Source organism: Salmo trutta, chromosome 19 (genome assembly GCF_901001165.1).
Source record: "Salmo trutta chromosome 19, fSalTru1.1, whole genome shotgun sequence".
NCBI lineage: Eukaryota > Metazoa > Chordata > Actinopteri > Salmoniformes > Salmonidae > Salmo > Salmo trutta.
The window spans coordinates 23,544,390-23,571,951 of NC_042975.1; the positions used below are offsets into that span (position 1 = coordinate 23,544,390).

The window sequence follows — 27,562 nt, forward strand, 5'->3', positions numbered from 1 at the left end:
TTTCTTCTCCTCTCCCGTCTGTTTATCATCCCCTCTCCAATTTCCCCCCCTCGCTGTCACCAAGCTGCCTGGAGCCTTGTCATTACCGTGCCGGCCGACAAACTCCCCAAGATTTATATTTACAGTAGCGAGGGGCGGACAGGAGTGGGCCGCCGGTGTGGCACGAAGGCAGGGGAGGGCAACCTTTACAAGCCGGTTAAACCAAATATATTTTTTGCTTGACAGAGGGTGCCTGAGGACTCCCAAACCACCCCATTAAATTCCTGCCACTTTAATGTAGTTGTAAAAAAATAAAATAAGGAAAGGCAGAATATCCTGTGGCATGTGAAGAATTAGGGATGTACGTTATGGCAGGGCTCGGTTGAAATTGGATGTTGCTTATTTTCTTAGTGTGTCAACATATAGATGCCCCCCTACCCCACTGTGTTGCATATGTAAATCTGTGTTAACACCACAAGACAACACTGGGGACCAGAGTTTGCCCATTGTGCAAGAGCCAGGGGAAGTGAGGTTTGTAAGGGCTAATCCAGGGATAAGATGTCTGTTCCAGGGAATGGTGCAAAGCCTCGGGCGAGCAGGGCCCATTTCTCAAGAGCAGAGGGATAAGGGCTCATTCTTGTCCCTGGCTGCCAGGGAAGCAGTCGACCCTCACCGACGAGCATACAGGGAGGTTCGATTTGACAGCCGTCACCTTTGCCTCCGCGTGGTGGTGGCCGACGTACATCTGGTTGATGGCTTTGAGTTGGACAATGAAACCTCCACAAAAAGCAGGGAAAACAGGTGGAGAGAATAAAATGTGGTAATGAATGAATGTTGGCCTAGCAGGGTTTCATTTCCTAGCTGTAGGCCACTGTGAGCTGACATTGTCAGGTTTTGGGGTGATTTTCTGTCCCTTTTTGAGGACACACGGCGCAATCTTGCAGAGCTTTCTTGTTGAGGCCATTGTTCACAAAGCACGCAGTGATAATGGAACCCTTTATAACAGACTGAGTACAGTGTTCAGAAGAGGTGATCTCTAATCCAAAACCTCATCTCAAAGGGGTCTCTGCTCTCATATCTGCTATTGTACAGATCGGCTAATTCTTCAGTCAGTCATTGTACCGGTGCTTTAAAAGGCTGACGGCAATCAGAATGTGCATCATTTCTTTGCAATATAAATCTTAAGATCAAACAAAACAAATTAAGGCAGATTTGGAAATACATTTCCTTTGAGGGGCCAAATCAAATCTTCACACCCTTCAGAGAACTGAAACAAAAAAAGACTGCTGGCTAAGAATCCTTGCCAGAGAAATACAAATTGTAACTCCGCCATTTTTAACAACATTTCTAAACTGGGTCACAGAAAGAAAAATGGAAGAATAATTGAAGAAAATGGCTCAACTGAAGGGCCAGAGCTTTGGAAGATAGCATTTGGCGTGGACTGGGAGCGATGGAGAGGAACTGCAGGTGACTGAGGGACTGTTTGTTCAGGAGAAGAAACTCATATCCACACTCGTCTGCCCTGTTGCCAGCAACCACCACCATTGATTTTCACTTCCCGCCAAACGGCAGGGAGTCCAAGCCCCAGACGGCCCCTTGGGGGTCCACTTAACTGTCAACCGAGGATGAGCTAGAGTGGGAGCGGAAGAGGATCCCCTTTTGGTTGTCTGCCTTAATGGTTTTTAAGTCTCCTGGCTAATTACTGCAGCATATGTGCCTAACCTGAGACAGCCCCACAGGTGGGCTTCCAGGAATGGAGTGGCAGGCTAACAGACACACCACGTGCTACAAACACACACCAAAAATCATTAACACAAATGCACCTCACACTAAACCCACACATTCATATACTATCAACGTCCACACAGACAACACACACTCATTGCGAAACAGCTCTCAGACATACATGCCATTTACAAGCATGCCGTGTTCACACATAGTCTCTCCCACCTCTTTACCTGCCAGTAAGCATGACTTCCAAAGTCAGTGGACTCATTAAGGCGGTAATCATGGAGTCAATAAAAACCCTGACAACTCCGAGAGACCAAAAGAATAAACACACCAGGGGAAAAAAAATCAGAAGCGGCATGTCTCGCAATGACTTGTGTTCCCGTCATTTAATGACCAGATCTTATTTTTTATGGCATCCAAATGTGGCAAACTCTGTTCCGTATTAAAGGGAAAAGATAAGTCTTCCGCTTCACCTGCCACAGTTCCAGCTGGGAATAAAATGGCCATTATCCTGCCGTCTTCCCACTCCGCCATTGCTCTACCAGGGGCTTCCTGGGCCTACCTCAATTATCCCCTCCTCCTCTCACACGCCGCCCTCACAGGGACGTTGGAAGGGGTGTCCTTTCGAGCGCGCTCACCTCTTCACATAGAGGGCAGAGCTCGCCATCAACTAATGGAACAGATGTCCGACTATGCCCTTTCCAAACAGAAAATGTTGATAAGAGCAGAAGATTCTGAAGAGATGTAGCCCCCACGCCAACCCAAACAGGGGCTCTCAAGGGTAGCACTAAGCAGAGTGTGATGTATGAAATGCTTATGTAATACATTTTACAGTGCTACAACAGGTTACACTGAAAATGACTAAGGTAGTCCATAGGCCAGCCGTACATGCTATAGAATGCTTTACATTCTGTTATTTTCTATGTGTACCTCTGACATTGCTGTGTGCTTTCGAGCCCCCGTATGCAAAGTGGGCTACTGTGGAGAGGACAGCAACAACAGCACTGCAGTGATCTTCATCTCTATGCATGGGGAAATCAGTCACCATATCTGCACTGTCAATCTTTGGTGTGGTGCGCTCATTAGAGACAAACAAGTCGGGGCAAGTCTAATCCCATCTCTCTCTCCTCACACACTTGGGCTAAGCTAGGCTGTTCATAGGGAGGAAACGGGCTAAAACACTGACTCAGCAAGTCCTCTCTGTTGCCCCTATTTTTTAGGATGTGTCCATCATTTCTTCTACTTCACCCTCACATTTTGGAGAAACATTCCAATTGGAAGGTGTGTATGTGTATGTGTGGTGGGGGGGGGGTTCTTGAACAAGATGTTCAATAACGCCGGCTTCTATCTGCCACAACAAGCAGGGGCATCACCATGGCAACAGCTTTCGGGGGAGAGAGGATGAGGCATGAGGTAGTTAGCTAGCACTGGCACTCTCGGCATGTAAAACAGGCACGCATCAGCGGAGGCTCAGCTCATGTCAAACAGAGGCTTAGGTTACTTTATGAGGGGAGACAGAGAGAGAGAAGGGGGAAAGAGAGAGGGAGAGATGCAAATAAGCTGTTGCTTAATGTTCCCAAGATGCAAATGTCATTTTGTTTTGAGGATTGCAGAAAGTTTACTTCAGGAGTTGTATTGTTGGGGGTGACTTAGCGACAGCTTCAGGAATATGAATGAAATTCATTCTGAGTAGCATTCAGAAAAGCCCAGGGCCCTCAGCTACACATTGGGCAATGGTGAGCAGGTATTTACTGGCCTTGAGGTAATTTAAGCATGAAGAACAAGGTAGGACAACGACCAAAATCATGTACTCCTAAATGTCATGCATGAAATTGACACACACAGCCACCCACCAAAAAACAAGTGGTCCTTGAAATTCAATTGCATTACTTCGACAATGAGGTGAAACATTATTGCCCTGCCACCAACCCTCCTTCTGCCTTAATCTGTGTAGTGATCTGAACACCGGCGCTGGCTGGCATCTTGTAGATCTATATTTTTTGCAATCCAACTACTTAAGGCACATCATTAACCAACTGGCTTGGACACGCTAGGCTCATGTTTGCCGAAGCCGGAGCGAAATGTGTTGGCTTTGCCACCCCGAACAAGGGATGATGAAATGACAGAATGAAGTGAAGTGTGTTCAATCATCCTCTTTGGAAATGAACAGAGAGAACGAGGGACCATGCCTGAATGCATCCACATAGGGAGCGAGGGAGAGAAAGAGAGAGAGAAAACACAAGGGGCAGCAGACCGAATGAAAGGGATTCTTAGAATAAAAAGTCACCAGACTTCTCCATTCTAACAGAGGAAGAGAGTGCATGCACTTTTCGAATAGAGAGAAAATGGCAACGTAATTTATCATAAAATAAAATGGTAACACTTTACTTGAAATCTAGCGTCATAACCATGTCATAACAGATGACATAACTTGTCATAACCTGTCACAATATGGTCATAACACTGCCATTACCCATATATTTACACCTGTGTTTTTAAATGTGTTTTTTTTATGACAGCTACATAAGTGTCAAAACCCACATGTATTAAGATGTTTTTTTTTCCCCTGCCAAGAAGTTTCCTTTCGATTTAACGTTTGTTTCTTAAATCCATGTTGTTGTAATTCATTCTTTAAAGTTGTATTTTTACACTTTATGACCACTGTATGACTTTATGACCACCAGAAGTATTATGACCATCCTGTGTCACTTTACTTGGACTAAGAAAATACACTTTATGATACTGTCAAGAAGCATTATGACCATCAAAATCATATAAACCAGATAGGCCTATCACGTACATTCCTTTAGGTCAGTCACCACTCAAAAAGAGGGTGTCCTGGCCTGCCCCTGAAATCTGCTCCTGCATTCATCCCAGTCATCAGCAACAGAGAATTGGGGTAGGTGCATGTCTGACATCAATGTGTGCGCAATTACAATTATAATTCAATATGGTCAATTTCAGAAAATGTTACATAAAAAAAATACCGTTGAGAAGTAGGCTATGGTGTAATGGAATGTTTTGCCTAGTGTGGTAGGTTTGACACTCCTATGTAGGTGTCATAACCAGCCATAAAATAACACAATATATGCCAGGTCTAAATATGTGTCATGACAGTGTTATGACAATTTTTTGACAGGTTATGACAAGTTATGTCAGCTGTTATGACATATTATGACATGGTTATGACAAGGTGTCAAGTACAGTGTTACCAATAAAACACACAAGTTGACACGCTATTGATAAATCATACATTTTAAAAAGTCTGGGCGGCCTCTGGCACAGTGTGACATTAAATACACGTGGGTCAGGTAAAGGAAATGCCATTAATACCCTTGATACCAGTGTGTGGCGATAGAAGTACTGTCTGACAGCGAGGCTGACGTGCTGATAAGGGTTTGATCTATCTGACCCGTAGAGCAATGCTTCTTCTGGCCATGCACTGCAATTCATATTCCTGAGGTAACCCCACCTCAGCTCCACACCGCAAAGGAGTAACACGGCCTTGTAATATCTCACTCCAAAGCAACTGAATAGTGTGTCAGCTAGAGTGAAGAACTTCTGACAAAGGGGATGATGCAACAATGTAGCATAAATACACAAATAGAACTGCTTTTCTTTGGTGGTAATTTACTGGTTAATCTTCACTGACTTCCTGGTTCACTGCAGTATCTTTCTTATTTTTGTAACAGCTTGTTGCTATAGGCAAAAAATACACTGTTATTAGAGGAGAAACATCTCCAAAACAGTGAAAGGGCACCAAAACAACAAGAACACATTTTGCTATGATAGAACACAAATGTGTCATTCTTCTGCAACAGACTAATATTTCACAGTGACCTGTGTGAAACGTGTTTTGTTGGCGTCTTTGTATTTTGTTGGCGTCTTTGTGACTAAAATCTTTTTTTAGACCAATGAAAGAATTTTCTGAACAGGTTTCTGAACAGAGTTGCAAAAACAGAGGTTAATCAATATTTTCTATCTCGCCGATAAAGAAAAGCCGTAATGCTATTCTCAGAACCAAGAGAGAGATGCACGGGTCTTACAGGTCACAAACATTGATTTAGCAGTCGGAGTGAAATAAATCTGCTTGACATTTTACATTAAAACACATTTCACACCAAACTTGGCATTATGTTAAGAATTTGAAGAAATTATAGATTAATTGTGTTTGTATACAATACCACCCCCCCCCCCCCCCACACACACACACACACTTTCCCAGAATAGCTTTACATGTACACATACAGTACCAGTCAAAAGTGGTATACTGAAGATAGCCCTATTTGGTAAAAGACCAAGTCCATATTATAGCAAGAACAGCTCAAATAAGCAAAGAGAAACGACAGTCTATTATTACTTAAAGACATGAAGGTCAGTTAATGTGGAACATTTCAAGAACTTTGAAAGTTTCCTCAAGTGCAGTCGCAAAAACCATCAAGCGCTGATGAAACTGGTTCTCCTGAGGACAGCCACAGGAAATGAAGACCCAGAGTTATCTCTGCTGTAGAGGATATAAGTTCATTAGAGTTAACTGTGTTGACTTAACATGACACAACGACTAGGTTCCAGTTTAACAACGTTTACTAAACCGTATTTCCACAGTACATGGTTGCCATTGCACTCAGGCCAGGTCCATCAACAGTGAGACTACCGCGCATGCGTACTAATAACAGAGTGATAGCACTGTAATAACAGAAATATAGGGATACTTAAAACATGAAGTTAACAAACTGCACCTCAGATTGCAGCCAAAATAAATGCTTCACGGAGTTCAAGTAATAGACATCTCAACATCAACTACTCAGAGGTGACTGCCTGAATCAGGCCTTCATGGTCGAATTTCTGCAAAGAAACCACTACTAAAGGACACCAATAAAAAGAGACTTGCTTGGGCCAAAAAACACAAGCAAAGGACATTAGACTGGTGGAAATCAGTCCTTTGGTCTGATGAGTCCAAACTTGTGATTTTGGTTCCAACTGCCGTGTCTCTGTGAGACGCAGAGTAGGGGAACGGATGGTTCCCACCGTGAAGCATGGAGGAGGAGGTGTGATGGTGTGGGGGTGCTTTGCTGGTGACACTGTCAGTGATTTATTTAGAATTAAAGGCACACTTAATCAGCATGGCTACTACAGCATTCTGCAGCGAAACACCATTTCATCTGGTTTGCGCTTAGTGTGACTTTCATTTGTGACCCGTTTCAGGAAACTAGGCGTAATGTCGCAAGTCACGACTTCACAGGAGAGCCATTTGGAGGTAAACCATTTTTTTTTATCAAAATGCATTGTTTGGCAGAAATGCCTTCTCGAACAAGTGAACCTTCATGTGCCTTAATAACAAAGTTTTATGCCATCTGTAAATACGAATAAAGTTGTTAAATTACAAGCCTAGTTGGTTTTCCCGCTAGCCATGATTAACTGAGATAATGAGTGGGCTGGAAATGCAGAGAGATGAGTTTCAGATTGTTCTGCGGTGTAGCATCGTGTCTATAAAATGAGCTGCTCGTTATTTGTAAATAATCCATTCTACTGCAGTTTTTTCAAAAGATATAACGTTAGCCATGGAGAACTAAAAATATGTTGCTTCTGCTCTCAATAACTTTGCTGCCCTAAATGTATCAGTTGTGATGGACTACTTTCTGGAGGACGATCGTGCCATGCTGACTCTCTCCGACTCTGAAAATGAATCAGACGATGAGGAAGTTACTGATTTAGGTTAAAGAAAATTGGGGGGAAGAAGACATTGTAGTCTTCTGATGACAGTGATGGGGAAGAAACGGCGATCAACAGTGTTGTTGTCACGGAAGAAGTTGACAGAGTTTTGAAATCAGTGGAATTTCTGTGCAAACTAAACGGAAATGACACAGGACGTCTTATTTAATGAAAGGGGTTGCAGTCTGCCGTGAATCTAGCTACAGTTTCAGATATTATACGTTTCTAATTTTGTCAGGAAGTTGTTTTCATTGCAAATTTAAGCTTGCTGTTAGCTAGCTAGCTGAAGTTCGATGGATGGCTTGCTAGCTAACATTGAACCTATTTGGTTAACTTTAGCTAGCAATGACAATCGGTTTGCATTGCTAGTACTCTATGGATTGGGATAGTTCATTGTTTAGCTAGCTAGCTAACGTTAAAGTGGCATGTCTAAACAAAATACCCCAAGTTAAAGCTTGCTGTTAGCTAGCTAATATTAGCTGACATTAGATGTCTGGCTAGCTAGCTAACATTACGTGTATATTACCTCAATTACCTTGTCTAACCGGTGCCCCCGCACATTGATTCTGTACCGGTACCCCCTGTATATAGCCTCGCTACTGTTATTTTATTGTTGCTCCTTAATTATTTGTTGTTTAATTTTTTAAATATATTTTTTACTTCAGTTTATTTTAGTAAATACTTTAAAAAAAATTCACTGGAAAAGATTAACGGGTGAGTTTGATATAAATTATCTAAAAACTTTCGCTTTCACATATGCTTAAACCCTAATTTACATAACCTGAGCATAATCTTGAATACAGGGTGGGTGTCATTTCAATCATATAAATAAAATTCATAGAAGGGACCTATCCCTTCACACCACAGTATTTTAGCTGGTGTCCGTTAATATTGGTTAGTTTGTCAGGACTCTGCAGCAACAGCTCGTGATCTGAGTTGAGGGTGCTGATGTCACGTCCTGACCATAGAAAGCTGTTATTTTCTATGGTAGAGTAGGTCAGGGCGTGACAGTTTTTTTTTCTAGTTTCGATTTTCTATGTTGTTATGTTCTAGTTTTGTATTTCTATGTTGGGTATTTGTTTGGGATGATCTCCAATTAGAGGCAGCTGGTCATCGTTGTCTCTAATTGGAGATCATACTTAAGTAGGTGTTTTTCCCACCTAGGTTTGTGGGAGATTGTTTTTGAGTAAGTGTATGTTAACTCTTCGTCACAGTTTGTTGTTTTTGTTCATTCAGTTTATTTTGTATGTATTACATAGTTTCACAGTTCAATAAAATATGTGGAACGATAATCACACTGCACTTTGGTCCGCTTCATCCTACGACAACCGTGACATCTGAGCCAATGGGGATTAGCTGATAGAATGTGATGAAGGCCAAGGGTTTAATTAACATATTAGCCTATGTAGATATTAGACTACATAATCACAGGAGAGATGTATCAACACAGGTGCCTAAAAATACATGAACTTGAGGTTGTACATCCCTATGTATAATTCATATGCGCTCCGAGGGTTATAAGGGTAGTTTTCTTCCAAAAAACACCAGTCAGTGTTATGTGTATTTTTTCAGAATACAAAATTGTCTTGCCTTCTGAGCTCTGTGAATAGTTTGCTGTTTGTGCCTTATGTGGACGAAACAAAGTGGTAATTGTCTGGCAAACTGAACTACGCTGTCTGAGTACCTGAGTGGTAGCTAAAGGTTTGTGATGTATCACCTTAAGAAACCAGCCATTTAGACATCATTTAAATTAATGAAAAAATTATTTGAGGCGGGTTATTATTTATTACTTTTGGGTACAAAATGAGAACACTTAAGGCAAATGTCAACGAGGAAGTATGCACCCTCATGGAGATTACGAGTGGGCATTTTCATTAAAGAAACCCAAATGGGGTGATTTTGGATTTAAGGTGAACCAATGAAGGTTTCTAACACTGATGGCCAGAAAGACGGATGAAAGGACAGGAAGACAGAGACAGACAGACAGACAGAAAAAAGGATGGATAGTCATACGATAGCCTGGTCCCATTCTGTATGTGCTGTAGCTAACTCTTCTCTCTTGTCATGGCATACTGGTTTGGCATAACAAGCTACGAACACAGAGGAGTTATCTAAAAGCACAAACTGGCTAAACGGACCAGCAGGCTTGTCATACAAAATGCCCAACCCCAAATTGACCCCTAACTCCTGTCTTATAGGGGAATGGGGCCTACATAATATGTATCAGCAATGCTGTCAAAATTCCACCTAGCCTATCAAAGGGCAAGATGGAGCTAATACCATATTGGCTATACCTTTCTGACTCTTTCAGATCTACACAAGTGTGTAGGGGCTAGGTGATGTTTTGGGATTGAGCAATAGATGTAAAAACAGACAGAAAAACGCACATATAGACAAACAAGCAGAGACAGACGAATGAAACCATAGCAAGTCATATTTTCATGTAGTGGCAGAGAATACAGTAGAGTAATCAAAGGAGAGCAAGACATTAAAACAGCGCTGGTAATCAGGTGGTGGGGTGATGCTGTGGTGGGGCATGCTGTGGTGGGCAGAAGAAAAAAAGGAGGGAAGAGATACCAACCGTGAGCTGCGGGTTCAGCGCTGGGCGTAGTGTCTGAGCACACGAGTGCGAAGGAGAGGAGCGAAGCGGAGGAGCAGTGGTGGTGGTGGAGGGAGGAAGGGAATAGGTGGCATGCAAAAAAAGGAGAAATGGGGGCGGGAGGGAGAAAACAAATGGAACCCATAAGCAAGCATTTAGAGACCAGTACACGACAAGGACTAAGACATGAGGCTTGAGGGAAATCAAAGAGAATCAAGGTAGCATAAAGATAAAGCACAACACAAACACATCGTACGTCAAACTGTGAGGGGAGCGCCAAAGTGTTTGCGTGGTACACAGACAGCTCATCAATAGAATACAACTGCACACACACACTCCTGCATTATGTTGGAGGCCATTGTGGACATATGTGATTCTGGGGCGTTGGGGAAAACATTTCACATATTTCGGTATGGCTGTGCATATTTCGATCGATATGACATGACTTTGGGAATCTCAATAAATTACAACAGCTGAAACAACCTTTGTCAAATGCAATCATACTAACCTTGATGTGACAAACTGCAATGTTACAGGGCATGCATACTACCCATGCATACTACCCTAAACTTTGAGTTAGGAAATAAAAATGTTTTGGTTCCTTAGAGGAGAGAAAATATAAATTTTTCACAGTCTAAAGCACTGCATATGCAAACATTCATCCATTTTTATATTTCAGTGAAAAATATAATATTTTCATGATCAAGAGTATTCCAATGAATTACATGTGGTTTGCAGAGGACATTAGGTGATAAAACAAGCACTGTTCTATCTCTGCAGCCAATAAATCGGAATTTGCTGTTTATTTAATTTATCCTTTCAACTATAAATATCCATGATGGATCAATATAAACAAGCCATGAGTTTTGCCGTTGCCTGTACACATTTAAATTCACAATGTACTATCGCAAATGAGTCTAATGCATGGAAGATCTTTGTCATTGTCCGCATGCAGCGCAATTGTGGGGACACAAGCAAAGGTTGTTTTCCCTTTACCAGACTTTTACTTCATTAGACCTCGAGGAGCAGGAAACTGTAAAGCTTGTTATGCAATGTCAATCGCTGCAAGAGTGTGGTGTAACTCCATATTCTGCTCCCTCTCCAGGGAGATTAAACCAACATCTAGTTGTATTCCGATTGTGGTCTCTTGATGATTTTGGGTACAGTTTTACCAGTTTCCTCTGTGTTTATCCAAAATCTTAGGAAACAAAGGAGATACAATTTGACTGCGCTCCACCGTATCGGTGTAGGGGGAGATGGGAACAGGGCTCACTCCACAGGGCTCACTCACTCCATGACTGCGAGTGAGTCCCAAATGGCACTACACATATTGCCTTCAGAAAGTATTCACACCCCTCGACTTTTTCCCAATGCTTTGTTGTTACAAATTTGAATTAAACTGGATTTAATTGTATTTCTTTATCTACACAATATTTTGTCAAAGTGGAAGATTTTTATTTATCAAGGAAAAATAAATGAAAAAACACTAATATGCACTACATGGCCAAAAGTACGTGGACACCCCTTCAAATTTGTGGATTCAGCAATTTCAGCCACACCCGTTGCTGACAGGTGTATAAAATCGAGCACACAGCCATGCAATCTCCATAGACAAACATTGGCAGTAGAATGTCCCATACTGAAGAGCTCAGTGACTTTCAACGTGGCACCCAATATGGGATGCCACCTTTCCAACAAGTCAGTTCGTGCAATTTCTGCACTGCTAGAGTTGACCCGGTCAACTGTAAGTGCTTTTATTGTGAAGTGGAAATATCTATAAGCAACAACTGATCAGCCGTGAAGTGGTAAGCCACACAAGCTCACAGAACGGGAATGCCGAGTGCTGAAGAGCATAACGTATAAAAATTATCTGTCCTCGGTTGCAACACTCACTACCGAGTTCCAAACTGCCTCTGGAAACAACGTCAGCACAATAACTGCTTCATTTCGGGAGCTTCATGAAATGGGTTTTCATGGTCGAGCAGCCTCACACAAGCCTAAGATCACCATGCACAATGCCAAGCGTCGGCTGGACTGGTGTAAAGCCCGCTGCCATTGGACTCTGGAGTGCCGAATCAAGCTTCACCATCTGGCAGTCTGACGGACGAATCTGGGTTTTGCGGATGCCAGGAGAACGCTACCTCAAATGTATAGTGCCAACTGTAAAGTTTGGTGGAGGAAGAATAATGGTCTGGGGCTGTTTTTCATGGTTCGGGCTAGGCCCCTTAGTTCCAGTGATGGGAAATCTTAATGCTACACATTACAATTACATTCTAGATGATTCTGTGATTCCAACTTTGTGGCAACACTTTTCTGTTTCAGCATGACAATGCCCCTGTGCACAAAACAAGGTCCATGCAGAAATGGTTTGGCGAGATCGGTGTGGAAGAACTTGACTGGCCTGCACAGAGCCCTGACCTCAACCCCATCGAACACCTTTGGGATGAATTGGAACGGGAACTGCGAGCCAGGCTAAACACCAAACTTCAGTTCCCAACCTCAATAATGCCCTTGTGGCTGAATGGAAGCAAGTCCCCGCAGAAATGTTCCAATATCTAGTGGAAAGCCTTCGCAGAAGAGTGGAGGCTGTTATAGCAGCAAAAGGGGGACCAACTCCATATTAATGGCCATGATTTTGAGATGTTCAATGATCAGGTGTCCACATACTTTTAGGCATGCAGTGTATCGTAGTTAGATAAGTATTCAACCCCCTGCGTCAATATATATATTAAAATCACCTTTGGAAGGGATTACAGCTGTGAGTCTTTTTGGGAAAGAGCTTTGCACACCTGGACTGTTCAATATTTGCCTTTAAAAATTTTTTTTAAATTAAAATATTATTATTATTTTTAAGCTTTGTCAAGTTGGTTGTTGATCATTGCTAGACAGCCATTTCCAAGTCTTGCCAGAGATTTTCAAGACGATTTAAGTCAAAACTTTAAATAGGCCACCCAGGAACATTCAAAGTCGTCTTGGTAAGCAACTCCAGTGTATATTTGACCTTCATTTTTTGAATTTGTCTCCCAGCGTCTGTTGGAAAGCAGACTGAAAGAGGTTTCCTCTTGGATTTTGCCTGTGCTTAGCTCTATTCCATTTATTTTTATCCTACAAAAACTCCATAGGCCTTGCCGATGACGAGCATATCCATAACATGATGCAGCCACCACCATGCACCACCATGAGTGGTACTCAGTGATGTGTTGTGTTGGATTTGCCCCAAACATAATGCTTTGTATTCAGGACAAAAAGTAAATTTCTTTCCCACATTTTTTGCAGTATTACTTTAGTGTCTTATTGCAAACAGGATGCATGTTTTGGAATATTTTTATTCTGTAAAACTTCCTTCTTTTCACTCTGTCATTTAGGTTAGTATTGTGGAGTAACTACAATGTTGTTGATCCATCCTCAGTTTTCTCCTATCACAGCCATTAAACTCTGTAACTGTTTTAAAATCACCATTGGCCTCATGGTGAAATACCTGAGCGGTTTCCTTTCTCTTCATCAAATGAGTTAGGAAGGACGCCTGTATCTTTGTGCTTTTTTTTACCCATCTACCAATAGGTGCCCTTCTTTGCAAGGCATTGGAAACCTCCCTAGTCTTGTGCTTGAAATGCACTACCTGAGGTACCTTACAGATAATTGTATGTGTGGGGTACAGAGATGGGGTAATGACAAAAAATAATGTTAACCACTATTGCACACAGAGTGAATCCATGCAATGTATTATGTGACTTGTTAAGCACATGTTTACTCCTGAACTAATTTAGGCTTGCCATAATGAAGGGGTTGAATACTTATTGAGTAAAGACATTTCAGCTTTAAATATTTAATTTGTAAAAAATTCTCACAAAAAAATCCACTTTGACATTGTGGGCTATTGTGTGTAGATCAGTGGCACAAAATCTCCATTTAATCAATTTTACATTTCTGAAGGCACTGTAGTAGTGAATTATATAGTTAAAATAGGGCCATTTGGGACATCCTGGGATGAAACACGGAGGACTCGGCTGCTTTTAGAAATGCATGGAGATGTCTGCTTGCCAATCAAAGCAGCCTGTCAGGTAACATGGTTTGTCACTGTTTATCAAATCAGGTCTGTACCCAACCAATGTTACATTTGTTGTTGAGAAACCTGTCAACAAAAACAGATACCATCTAGCGCATCCTAAATCACGTGAACAAGGTCAATGTGTCAATATTGGTAACATAACAACAATATATGCATCAAACATTTCTAATTCTGACAGGTTTGACACCATCTCAGTCATGGTTAAGTCGGGTCTGGATGCATTTCCAGAGGTATATGTAAACAGACCACCCATGTTGACTCCGTTTCCCTTTCTTATCTACTGTAGACATAAGAGAGTGAGTGGAGGGAGGTGTTCTCACTTTCCATACCACTCTTCTCACTACCTCTCATGTTGCATCATTGCGCTGTGCCAAGGAGTGCAGGCTTCTCTACACTTGTACATATCAAGCCGCCAGGGACACGAGAGTTAACGCTTCGCCTCCTTCGTATTTATTGCCAAAGGAACAGGGAACGGGGAGAGATCTCAGAAGGCAAGACCAGATAAAGTCCCTATCAGAGACTATTCCTATGGTCCTCCAGAAGAAACACATTGTAGTCTGTGTTAAGTAATGCCACAGGCCTCCAGTTAGGATGACAGCTCTTTAGCATAATCACTTGAGGAGCTTCTCAGCGAAGGCACTGGCTGTGTCCGTATACCCGTACTTGCGTTCTAAATAGTAGGCATTTTGGGTATGCAAAAAATTATATTATGTGAAATTTTGAGTATGCTTTAAATGCCAGGATGTCATACTAATTTCGTATTTTCATCTAGTAGAATTCGCTGCACACTATTTAGGATAAGAATCGTCTTTTGAGACGTGTGTTTGACAACAGCTGATAATCAGCTGAGGGGACGAGCTGCACCAAAATTAACGAATGATGGGAATCAACGTAATTGAGCGTTAGATTACGCATTCTTAGTGGGATGAGCCTAGTATGCTGATATGTGTTGTTAAATAGTATGTAGTACGATTAATAGACAGTATGCAGTTTAAGTAAGTAGTAGGCAAGCAAGATTTCGGACACGGACACTGTTTCACCTCCTCGTCTTGCTCTTTAAAATGTATTCTGACCTTTTAAAAAGGGCCCACTTCACTGGTCGCTTTTTACTAGCTTCTTTGCAGCTGCTACTCCTACACAAACCGGTCCTAGCGCTTCCTTTATTGGGCTGATTGTAGGCCAGATCATCTCTGGTACGCTTGAAAGTAGAATGAGTTATCAAAGAGGAGCAGACTGCGTGTCCTCAGGAAGGAGGGAGGAGAAAGACGGAGCGGTTCAATGAGTGTCCTGAAACAAGTAGGCATGAGGAAAAGAGAATCAAACGTCTGGCACAGTCAAATCGTTCTACATTTTAAGGCGTAGTATGACATCACAGCCTCTGTTTGAGGTCTAGTAAAATATTTTCGGGAAAGACGGGCTCTAAGCAGTCCTCCTAAAACAGCTGGAGGGGCTGCTCAAAGGGCTCCGCTAGGGATGTGTCCTGGTTATGTGTGCTACACTAGCCTGCTATGCGGTAGTAATATATCGCTGCTCATTCAAATCAAGCAATACAATAAAGCATCTGTCTCTGCAACCCTCAATCATTGGTGGCCCCTGGATGTCTGCTAACCCCTATACTTGGCTGTGACTGCTGCACCAGCCGGTCAATATGTCTACTGATGAGCTATCGCCAGCCCATGGTTCGGACCCCCCCCTCTCCCTTTCTCTCTCTTGCCTTGTGTCAAAGGTCACCTGAAGCACTAGCATCCTTGCTGACATCAGCAGCTAACATCAGTAGATGTGACAATGGGCTACTGATAATACCACTGCACCACAACCACTTCAAAGCCTGTTCTGGTTGACAGTACATAGGAGAGAACCCCCACTGGAACCAGTCTCTGCACTGTAGAAGTAAAATGCCCACAGTTATATCATGCTTTTTAGTCCAGGAGGCTTGATGTGGGTTTGATAAGAGTCAAAATCAGTGGTGTAGTGGAGGGTAAACACACATACAGATCTGCAATCTTAATTTGACCAGTTTCTCACAGCAGGAAAATAATCCTGCAGCAACAGGAAACGTTAATTATTATGTGGATTATAATTATCTGACATTTTTGTAGGGGTTGTTCCATTTTTTGCTAGGGCAAATCAAGTCTGAAATTTAAGAGAGTACATTAGGCGTAAAATGTTTTTGCAAAGTATTTACCCACCTTTTGCGAAAACAATTATTGAAAGCATTACTTTACTCACCGCGAATGGTGATCAGCGTTTACCAAACTATTTTTTAACACTACATAATTGGTAAAAATACTCATCTTTAGTGGAGTACATTATCTGAGGAAAGATACTATGACCCTCTGGATAAACACTACATGACCAAAAGTATGTGGACACCTGCTTGTTGAACATCTCATTCCAAAAACATGAGCATTAATATGGAGTTGGTCCCCCCTTTGCTGCTATAACAGCCTCCAATCTTCTGGGAAGGCTTTCCACTAGATGTTGGAACATTGCTGCGTGGACTTGCTTCCATTCAGCCGCAACAACGTTAGTGAGGTCAGGCACTGATGTTGGGCAATTAGGCCTGGCTCCCAGTCGGCGTTCCAATTCATCCCAAAGGTGTTCAATGGGGTCGAGGTCAGGGCTCTGTACAGGCCAGTCAAGTTCTTCCACACCGATCTCGACAAACCACTTCTGTATGGACCTCGCTTTGTGCACGGGGGCATTGTCATACTGAAACTGAAAAGGGCCACAAAGTTGGAAGCACAGAATCATCTAGAACGTCATTATATGCTGTAGCATTAAGATATCCCTCTACTGGCACTGAGGGGCCTAGCCCAAACCATGAACAACAGCCCCAAACCATTATTCCTCCTCCACCAAAGTGTACAGTTGGCACTATGCATCGGGGCAGGTAGCGTTATTCTGGCATCTCCCAAACACAGATTTGTCCATCGGATTCCACATGATGATCTTAGGCTTGTGTGTGGCTGCTCAGCCATGGAAACCCATTTCATGAAGCTCCAGATGAACAGTTCTTGTGCTGACGTTGCTTCCAGAGGCAGTTTGGAACTCTGTAGTCAGCGTCGCAACCGAGAACAGACGAGTTTTACCCGCTACTCGCTTCAGAAATTCAGCGGTCCCGTTCTGTGAGATTGCTGAGCCGTTGTTGCTCCTAGAAGTTTCCATTTCACAATAACAGCACTCACAGACTTTTTGGAAAGGTGACATCCTATGACGGTGCCACGTTGAAAGTCACTGAGCTCTTCAGTAAGGCCATTCTACTGCCAATGTTTGTCTATGGAGATTGCATGGCTGTGCACTCAATTTTATATACCTGTCAGAAACGGGTGTGGTTGAAATTTGAAGGGGTGTCCACATACTTTTCTATATACAGTGCCTTCGGAAAGTATTCAGACACCATGACTTTTTCCACATTATGTTACAGCCTTATTCAATTTTTTATTTTATGAAACACACACAATACCCAATAATGACAAAGCAAAAACAGGTTTTTAGAAATGTTTGCTGATTAAAAAATACATTTTTTAAATGAAATAACACATTTTTTAAATGAAATAACACATTTACGTAAGTATTAAGACCCTTTACTCAGTACTTTGTTGAAGCACCTTTGGCAGCGATTACAGCATCAAGTCTTCTTGGGTATGACGCTACAAGCTTGGTACACCTGTATTTGGGGAGTTTCTCAAATTCTTCTCTGCAGATCCTCTCAAGCTCTGTCAGGTTGGATGGGGAGCGTTGCTGCACAGCTATTTTCAGGTCTCTCCAGAGATGTTCGATCGCGTTCAAGTCCGGCGTCTGGCTGGGCCACTCAAGGACATTCAGAGACTTGTCCCGAAGCCACTCTTGAGTTGTCTTAGCTGTGTGCTTAGTGTCGTTGTCCTGTTGGAAGGTGAACCTTTGCCCCATTTTGAGGTCCTGAGCGCTCTGGAGCAGGTTTTCATCAAGGATCTCCCTGCACTTGGCTCCGTTCATCATTGCCTCGATTGTGACTAGTCTCCCAGTCGCTGCTGCTGGTGGTGGCAGCATGATGCCAAAGAGTTCAATCTTGGTTTCATCAGACCAGAGAATCTTGTTTCTCATGGTCAGATTATTTAGGTGCCTTTTCGCAAACTCCAAGTGGGATGTCATGTGACTTTTACTGAGGAGTGGCTTCCGTCTGGCCAATCTACCATAAAGGCCTGATTGGTGGAGTGCTACAGAGATGGTTGTCCTTATGGAAGGTTCTCCCATCTCCACAGAGGAACTCTGGTGCTCTGTCAGTGTGACCATCGGGGTTCTTGGTCACCTCCCTGAACAAGGCCCTTCTCCTCGATTGCTCAGTTTGGCCGGGCGGCCAGTTCTAGGAAGAGTTTTGGCGGTTCCAAATTTCTTCCATTTAAGAATGATGGAGGCCACTGTGTTCTTGGGGATCTTCAATGCTGCAGACATTTATTTGGTACCTTTACCCAGATCTGTGCCTTGACTCCATCCTGTCTCGGAGCTCGGACAATTCCTTCGACCTCATGGCTTAGTTTTTGCTTTGACATGCACTGTCAACTGTGGGACCTTATATAGACAGGTGTGTGCCTTTCCAAATAATGTCCAATCAATTGAATTGACCAATGAAGTTGTAGAAACATCTCAAGGATGATCAATGGAAACAGGATGCACCTGAGCTCAATTTCGAGTCTCATAGCAAAGGGTCTGAATATGTATGTAAATAAGCTAGTTCTGTTTTTTATTTTTAATACATGTGCAAAACATTCTAAAAAATGGTTTTCGCTTTGTCATTATGGGGTATTGAGTGTAGATTGCTGAGAAGAAAAAAAATATTTAATCAATTTTAGAATAACGCTGTAACGTAACAAAATGTAGAAAAAGTCAAGGGGTCTGAATACTTTCCGACGGCACTGTATAGTGTATTCTTATTCTGTTAGTGGGTGGTTACAGCAATCACTACAGAATCATAAACGTCCCAACATTCTATATTTAAATTAACTTGACATCAATTATCTTGCTTAATTGACATCAATTATCAGAGAATATCCATTCAAATCAAGGTGTAAATACAACAAAAATGTAAGAATCAATTCTTCTGTTGATGCGCACACGCACACCAAGCTTCATTGTTGTAGGACGTAGGTGATTCAGGCCTAGCTCGCCGATTACCTTCCCCAGCCTGCCTTATGAGTTCCATCTCCTTGGAGCCATCATGGAGCGCAAACATTGCCTCAAATAACAATATACCTCTACATAAAAAAGACGTATTGGGTGCATTTCTGTGTTTGCATGTTGCTAAGCCTAATAAATTCAGTGGGATGCGCACTCTGAGCGGTGTATCACACAACTGCAGTTGTTGTTTTCCCCCATTGTAATGCAATTGACCTTTAGTGAATTAGCCCATACTCTGCCGGCGAGCCATCCCTTTCTGTCCCTGCTTTATGCTGCTGGAAAGAATCAAGAGAAATGGACAACTCTATCTTGCGAGTGCTTGTGCAGGAAAGGGCATTTCATTTGTTCAATCCCAAAATCAGTTTACCAGATGGTGTTTATGCAATTTAAGTATTGACAAAAGCGTTTTTGCTGTTGTCGTTTTTATGTTTTTGTGTTTGGAGGGGGGTGAAATGAATTGGTTGCCGTCTCTGTTTATAGCTTTTCATCAATTAACAGGCGGTGGCACCTCGGTCTCCTAATTCATTTCCGTTTTATTAGCGGGGGTACATTTTATTAATGGCTTTTTCTGTCTCCCAAACGCTGCTTTACGAGTGTCTATTTACGTTGCTGGGTTGAGCTGACTGTAATTCTCTGACATCTCGTTTTGGTACATCATTAGTCATATACTGTATTTAAGCTGAGAGAGAAAGGGAGCGAAGAAGTAAGGGGAGGAGAAAGAGAGGGATGGAGAAAGAGAAGGGAGAGTAGGAGAGAGAGGGAGCCAGAGAGAATGCTAGAGGTGTATGAAGAGAGAGCAGGAAAGATAGAGGTAGGGAGTGTTCTAGATGACTGAGTGTCTTGGTATCTGTGGACTTCTCCAAACAGGAGTGGGTCCGCATTAGAGATGACATTAGAGATGACAATAACTACTGTTGCCCCTGACTACCAAAAGGACAACGGCCTGCCCTTAGGACAGGGCCAGCACAAAACGCTGCATGTCAAGCGGAAAAGCTCTTGCTTTGCCTTTCTGACTGACATAAAGATTAAAGATAGAGAAGGAGATGGAGGGAACGAATAAGGGAACACAAGAAATGGAGGGAAACAATACAAAGAGGGAGGGCAAGAATAAGGGAAGCTGAAAGAAAGATTTGGTAGGAAGAATGATTTGGGAATAGGACCAAAAAGAATGCGAGATAAAGGGAGGGATAAAGTAGATGGGAGAGGGTAAAAATGGAGACGTACAGATAGAACGAGAGCGAGCGTTGGCCTTTAATCACATTTGTAAAAGCTTTTTAAAAGCAAAAAAAAAAATATTAAAACAATGGCAAAATATCGATAAACATACATTTCGGAGCTGTGTTTAGAGGGCCATTTTTTTTTTTAAATGAATGACATCTGTCCCTCGTGCGGATGGTAGTGAGCAAGGTCCTTCCATATAGCCATTTATTTGCAGTGTAAACGGCAATTTAGTAATATCTAAATGTCACCTCCTGAAGCCGCTGAGCATCTTAGTCTTGAGTTGAGGCTATAATAGATTTTTATAAAAGTGCAGTATACCCCCATTCCAGTCTCCTTATAGCCAGTTTATCAAAAATGTATTACATTTCTACGTGGCATCTACCCGGCGGGGGCTTTGATAGATTTTCTTGCCGCTACTGCCTCTGATCTATACGCATCTGCGCTTGTGGAGAAATATAATCAGCCGGCAGAGCGCATAACGTCCATAAGAGACTGTTCCCTCACATCTAAATACACAGGAATAATGTTACAAGTTAAAAGCAAAAAGACGGCCTGGGAAAGATACCCATAAATGGGGTTTATCTTTCTAAAAATGACGAGTCTGCCATGTTGAGGTCCACTTTATTAAGTGCAACAACATAGGAACAATGTGTTGTCATTATTTACAGTGCAGTATGTCTACAGCATGTGCAAGTTAAGTTTGTCACTGCGTTCCTGCATAAGTAAACTTTATTCTCAGTAAGTGTTCAGTGCATTAACGTCTATAACGTGCAGGAATGCTGCACTGCGGCTGAACCATTGCTTCCAACTCATTGGGGTATGTGTGTGTCAGGGTTTCCGTTAGGAAAATGTGGCACTGGACAACGGGACCAGGAAAATTTGAATTCACTGGCCATTTAATAAACATCTTTTGGGAGCATTATCCATTAGGGCGTCCATCCACTGTGCTCAGAATGACAGAAATCACATTTAGATGATAGTAATTAATCTTAACAGAACATGCAACTCCTCATTTTCAAACACTTGCCAAAATGTCATTCGCGGGAAAACTCTATTCTAAACAGCGCACCTGATGACAGTGGTTCCATATGTGACAGAAATGAAAATCTCCGTTAGAAACTTACACTGAACAAAAATATTAACGCAGCTTGCAACAATTTCAACAATTTACAGTTACACTTCATGTAAGGAAATCAGTCAATTGAAATAAATGAATTAGGCCCTAATCTATGGATTTCACATGAATGGGCAGAAGAACACAGCCATTGTTGGGCATGGGAGGGCATAGGCCCACTCACTTGGGAGCCAGGCCCACCCACCGGGGAGCCAGGACCAGTCAATCAGAATGAGTTTTTCCCTCAAAAGGGCTTCATTACAGACAGAAATACCCCTCAGTTTCATCCGCTGTCCGGGTGGCTGGTCTCAGACAATCCCGCAGGTGAAGGTGAAGCTGGATGTGAAGATCCTGGGCTGGCGTGGTTACACGTGGTCTGTGGTTGTGAGGCCGGTTGGGCGTACTGACAAATTCTCTAAAACAACGTTGGAGGCGGCATATGGTAGAGAAATTAACATTAAATTCTCTGGCAACAACTCTGGTGGACATTCCTGCAGTCAGCATGCCAATTGCAAGCTTCCTCAAAACTTAAGACATCTTTGGCAATGTATTGCGTGACAAAACTGCACGTTTCAAAGTGGCCTTTTATTGTCCCAAGCACAAGGTGCACCTGTGTAATGATCAAGCTGTTTAATCAGCTTCTTGATATGCCACACCTTGAGTGAAACAACCTTTTTGTGCGTATGGAAAATTTCAGGGAGATTTTATTTCAGCTCATGAAACATGGGACCAACACTTTACATGTTGTGTTTATATTTTTGTTCAGTATACATAACGCAGACAAATAACAACTGTAGAAAATATGATAAATTCAGGTTCTTTCAATTGCATTCATCCTCCCTTTCGATATGTCTTGAACTACTCTTTTTATCAATTCCCCATTATATATGTTTACTACTAGTGACATACAGTACCAGTCAAAAGTTTGGATACACCAACTCATTCAAGGGTTTTTCTTTATTTTACTATTTTCTACATTGTAGAATAATAGTGAAGACATCAAAATTATGAAATAACAGATATGGAATCCTCTAGTAACCAAACAAGTGTTAAACAAAGCAAAATATATTTCAGATGTTAGATTCTTCAAAGTATCCACCGTTTGAACAATAAAATACCTCATATTATTTTATTGCGATACTAGATTACATGAGTCTGACAAAGCAGGTAACAGCCTACTTAGACACACCCGCTTGTTTGGTGTGAGTAGAAGGTGTAACTTATCAGCATCCAATCAGATGGCATAATCGAGCACAATGCTTGTTTTTTCCCGGTCTAGATTTGTTCCAACTGTGCGGAGAAAGGTCTGTCAGAGACTTTGATTGGATTTCTAGTTCAAGGCTGCTCTGCTCAAACGGCCGTTGTAAAGTGTTGTTTTGTTTATGCACAATCAGGAGATTTGAAATTGCAATGCCAAAAATGGCCTTTAGCAACTGTTTCTGACAATGAGTGTCATTATGAACAAAGAGAAAGAAAATTGTGCATTTACTAACCGTTGCAAATGGCTTTATGTGGCACTAAGTTGAAAATCTAATACAATCAAATGGTTATAGTTAGTCCACAATAGTATGGCAACCGAGATGTCGTATTGACCTGATAATAGAGTTGACTAATGATTTATGCTATCATCATCTTGTCATGCACATATTAGCGATTGGACTGAGAAAGGAAATACAGTTGGCGATAGTCACATCCATGTCCATTACTCACTTAACAGAATGTTTCAACATCAATTATAGATCAACTGGCAGTCTGCAAATGCTAGGGCTCGTTGTCAAAAAGCGTCTCAGAGTAGAAGCGCTGATCTAGGATCAGGTTCCCCTGTCCATGTAGTCTAATTCATTTTTACCTCAAAGGCAAAACTAATCCTAGATCAGCACTCTTACTCTGAGACGGTCAGTACATGTGGTCCCAGATCTAGAGGACTCATTGGTATCTTGTCAGTGTTTCTCCAAGACAAAAAAACAATTCAAGTCTGTTTTGTTTGGGGGGCTTAAAAGTAAGCCTAACCGGTAGTAAGGAGAAACATTGAATCTGCAGTAACTGGTGAGCTAAGGTAGCAGGAGTTGCAACAGAAAAATAAAATCTATTGCCTTTTCATTGCATCAGGTACAAGATGATACAAGAAAGGCAGGGGAGAGATCAGAGCTAAATGTATCAATGTAACTCCTTTCTGTATAATAGCCATAACAGGAAATAGGATCAAACGAGTGACTCCATGCAACCATAACATCAGTGCTCAGCATTTACAACGCCGGCTCCAAAGGCTAACAAAAGTTTAGTCGAGCACCGATCTGAACTTTAACATATCACTTTACCGCTAACTGCCGAGGTCATTGTGAATGCATTCTCGCGACAGCGCAAGGGGACAGTTAACTTTTCGCATATCGCTTTTGCATAAGGCAAATATATTTTGAGGAGTGGCAAGGGACCTGAACTTTTCTGGTCGAAGTGAGACGCACCTCACCAGAGGAAAGAAGAGTCTATGTCTCTACAATATATGAATGTGAATGGAAGAGAAGGGAGTCATCTGCCTGTCCCAGTCCCAGCTCTTTTGTCTGAGCGTTTGAAAATAGGGTGTCATTGTCACCCCTTAGGAAACACAAAGGAGTCAGACAGGACGGGATACAGCCCCAGATCGTGATAAGATTGTGGAAGCAACGAGAGAGAGAGAGGAGAGAGGAGAGAGAGAGATAGGGGGAGATGGTGAGAAGGAGAGAAAGGGAGAAAGAGAGAGGGAGAGAGAAAGCGGGTGAACATTTTAGAGAGAATTGTGATGGGCGCAAGCGGGCAGCTCTGAGGAGTGCCATTGACAGCCTTGAGTTGCAGTGGGAGGAGGGACCCTGAGCCTGGCCCTTCCAGTAGGAACACAAAAATATAATCCAAGATGGCAGCCAGACAGTCTGTTCGTTTGTATGTCTGATCGTGGAGATCTGAGTTTGTGTTTTTATGTTTTAACACTTTTTTGCTTAATATGAATTACAAATGTAAATATCTCTGCCCTTTTTAAAGTCATGCCCCCTTCCGTCCTTGAATTTTCCAAAATAAGTATATTTAACACACGTATGCTTTTAGAATTTTGATAAGAAGAGGACATGTAATTTCCAAGAAGTTACTTTTTTAAGTCACATGAAGGTAAGACAGTTTTATTTATATACAGTATAGTATCAGAAAGAGCAGAGTCTGAGGTTTCCAAAACAATTAAAATACTAATCAAAATTGAAGAGATGAGCTCTATTTCAAAACGTAACTTTTTCCAAGAATCGCCACTGTTCCATGCACTCCACACTTGAGCACATGGAAACAGATAGCCTATATTAACATTAACGAATTAAAATGCTATTTTGTATTCTAATGTTACTCAAGACCTTCATAAACACAACCAAAATATTTGTTTTACGATAGCATACTGTATTTGAAATGTGTTTATAATTTATTAATCTCTGAAGCTGGAGACTCTTACCTCCCTCACTAGCTTTAAGCACCAGCTGTCAGAGCAGATCACAGATCACTGCACCTGTACATAGCTCATCTGTAAATAGCCCATCCAATCTACCTCATCCCCATACTGTATTTATTTATCTTGCTCCTTTGCACCCCAGTATCTCAACTTGCACATTCATCCTCTGCACATCCTACCATTCCAGTGTTTAATTGCTATATTGTAATTACTTTGCCACCATGGCCTATTTATTGCCTTACCTCTCTTATCCTACCTCATTTGCACATGCTGTATATATATTTTCCTACTGTATTATTGATTGTATGTTTGTTTATTCCATGTGTAACTCTGTGTTGTTGTATGTGTCAAACTGCTTTGCTTTATCTTGGCCAGGTCGCAGTTGCAAATGAGAACTTGTTCTCAACTAGCCTACCTGGTTAAATAAAGGTGAAATAAAAATAGAATAAATTATTAGACTGTTAGAATATTTTGGGGTCCCAAGAAGCCAGGCTTTTCTAGTGTTAATTACCCTGATCCTGTCACTTGGATGTAAATGTGGATGCTATATACAGTTGAAGTCGGAAGTTTACATAATGTACACTTAGGTTGGAGTCATTAAAACTCGTTTTTCAACCACTCCACAAATTTCTTGTTAACAAACTATAGTTTTGGCAAGTCAGTTATCTACTTTGTGCATGACACAAGTACATTTTCCAACAATTGTTTTCCAGACAGATAATTTCACTTATAATTCACTGTATCACAATTCCAGTGGGTCAGAAGTTTACATACACTAAGTTGACTGTGCCTTTAAACAGCTTGGAGAATTCCAGAAAATTATGTCATGGCTTTAGAAGCTTCTGATAGGCTAAATGACATCATTTGAGTCAATTGGAGGTGTACCTATGGAAGTATTTCAAGGCCTACCTTCAAACTCAGTGCCTCTCTGCTTGACATCATGGTAAAATCAAAAGAAATCAGCCAAGACCTCAGTAAAAAATGTGTAGACCTCCACAAGTCTGGTTCATCCTTGGGAGCAATTTCCAAACGTCTGATGGTACCATGTTCATCTGTACAAACAATAGTACACAAGTATAAACACCATGGGACCATGCAGCCGTCATACCGCTCAGGAAGGAGACACATTCTGTCTCCTAGAGATGAACGTACTTTGGTGCGAAAAGTGCAAATCAATCCCAGAACAACATCAGAGGATCTTGTGAAGATGCTAGAGGAAACAGGTACAAAATTATCTATATTCACAGTAAAACGAGTCCTATATCGACATAACCTGAAAGGCCGCTCAGCAAGGAAGAAGCCACTGCTCCAAAACCGCCATAAAAAAGACAGACTACAGTTTGCAACTGCACATGGGGACAAAGATCATACTTTTTGGAGAAATGTCCTCTGGTCTGATGAAACAAAAATAGAACTGTTTGGCCATAATGACCATCGTTATGTTTGGAGGAAAAAGGGGGAGGCTTGCAAGCCGAAGAACACCATCCCAACAGTGAATCACGGGGTGGCAGCATCATGTTGTGGGGGTGCTTTGCTGCAGGAAGGACTGGTGCACTTCACAAAACAGATGGCATCATGAGGGAGGAATATTTTGTGGATATATTGAAGCAACATCTCAAGACATCAGTCAGGAAGTTAAAGCTTGGTCGCAAATGGGTCTTCCAAATGGACAATGACCCCAAACATACTTCCAAAGTTGTGGCAAAATGGCTTAAGGACAACAAAGTCAAGGTATTGGAGTGGCCATCACAAAGTCCTGACCTCAATCCTATAGAAAATGTGTGGGCAGAACTGAAAAAGTGTGTGCGAGCAAGGAGGCCTACAAACCTGACTCAGTTACACCAGCTCTGTGAGGAGGAATGGGCCAAAATTCACCCAACTTATTGTGGGAAGCTGGTGGAAGGCTACCTGAAACGTTTGATCCAAGTTAAACAATTTAAAGGCAATGCTACCAAATACTAATTGAGTGTATGTAAACTTCTGACCCACTGGGAATGTGATGCAAGAAATAAAAGCTGAAATAAATCATTCTCTCTACTATTATTCTGACATTTCACATTCTTAAAATAAAGTGGTGATCCTAATTTTTACTAGGATTAAATCTGAGGAATTGTGAAAAACTAAGTTTAAATGTATTTGGCTAAGGTGTATGTAAACTTCCGACTTCAACTGTATGTCCACTATTATTTTTTAGATCTCTGTCTCAATTTTATGGAAAGTGTTTGGAAAAAGAATCCTGACTGATTAGGTCTTGGTCTGTTCATGTCTAACACCTGTTTGGAACGTTGGGACATGCTGAGCTAGGAGCGTCTGTCTGTGCCCAAGGCCTGTGATTCTGATAACACCATTATGTCTGCATTTGTCATATTTGCTCATATTTTCTAAATCATGTCAATTTTCGGGGTTAGACTTCTGACATTATTATGTACCAGACCAAGACATGCTCTATTTTTTAATCAGACTTGGTAGAGATTGCATGGTATCTATCAGCCCAGGATTTGTGTTGCAAACTTCCAGAGA

At 41.8% G+C, this 27,562-nt stretch overlaps 1 protein-coding gene across 4 annotated transcripts in view; it reads right to left on the reverse strand.

Moving 5' to 3' along the window:
* The window catches only part of LOC115154188 (cell adhesion molecule 1), a 499,358-nt gene that overhangs the window by 29,360 nt on the left and 442,436 nt on the right, over nucleotides 1-27,562 (reverse strand). For 2 of the 4 annotated variants that reach the window (XM_029700153.1, XM_029700151.1), the window contains one exon: nucleotides 10,004-10,036. The exons of the other annotated variants lie outside the window; for them this stretch is intronic. In XM_029700153.1, coding sequence (XP_029556013.1) covers nucleotides 10,004-10,036 — 33 coding nt within the window. The remainder of the gene's footprint in view (nucleotides 1-10,003; nucleotides 10,037-27,562) is intronic. 4 annotated transcript variants of the gene reach the window in all.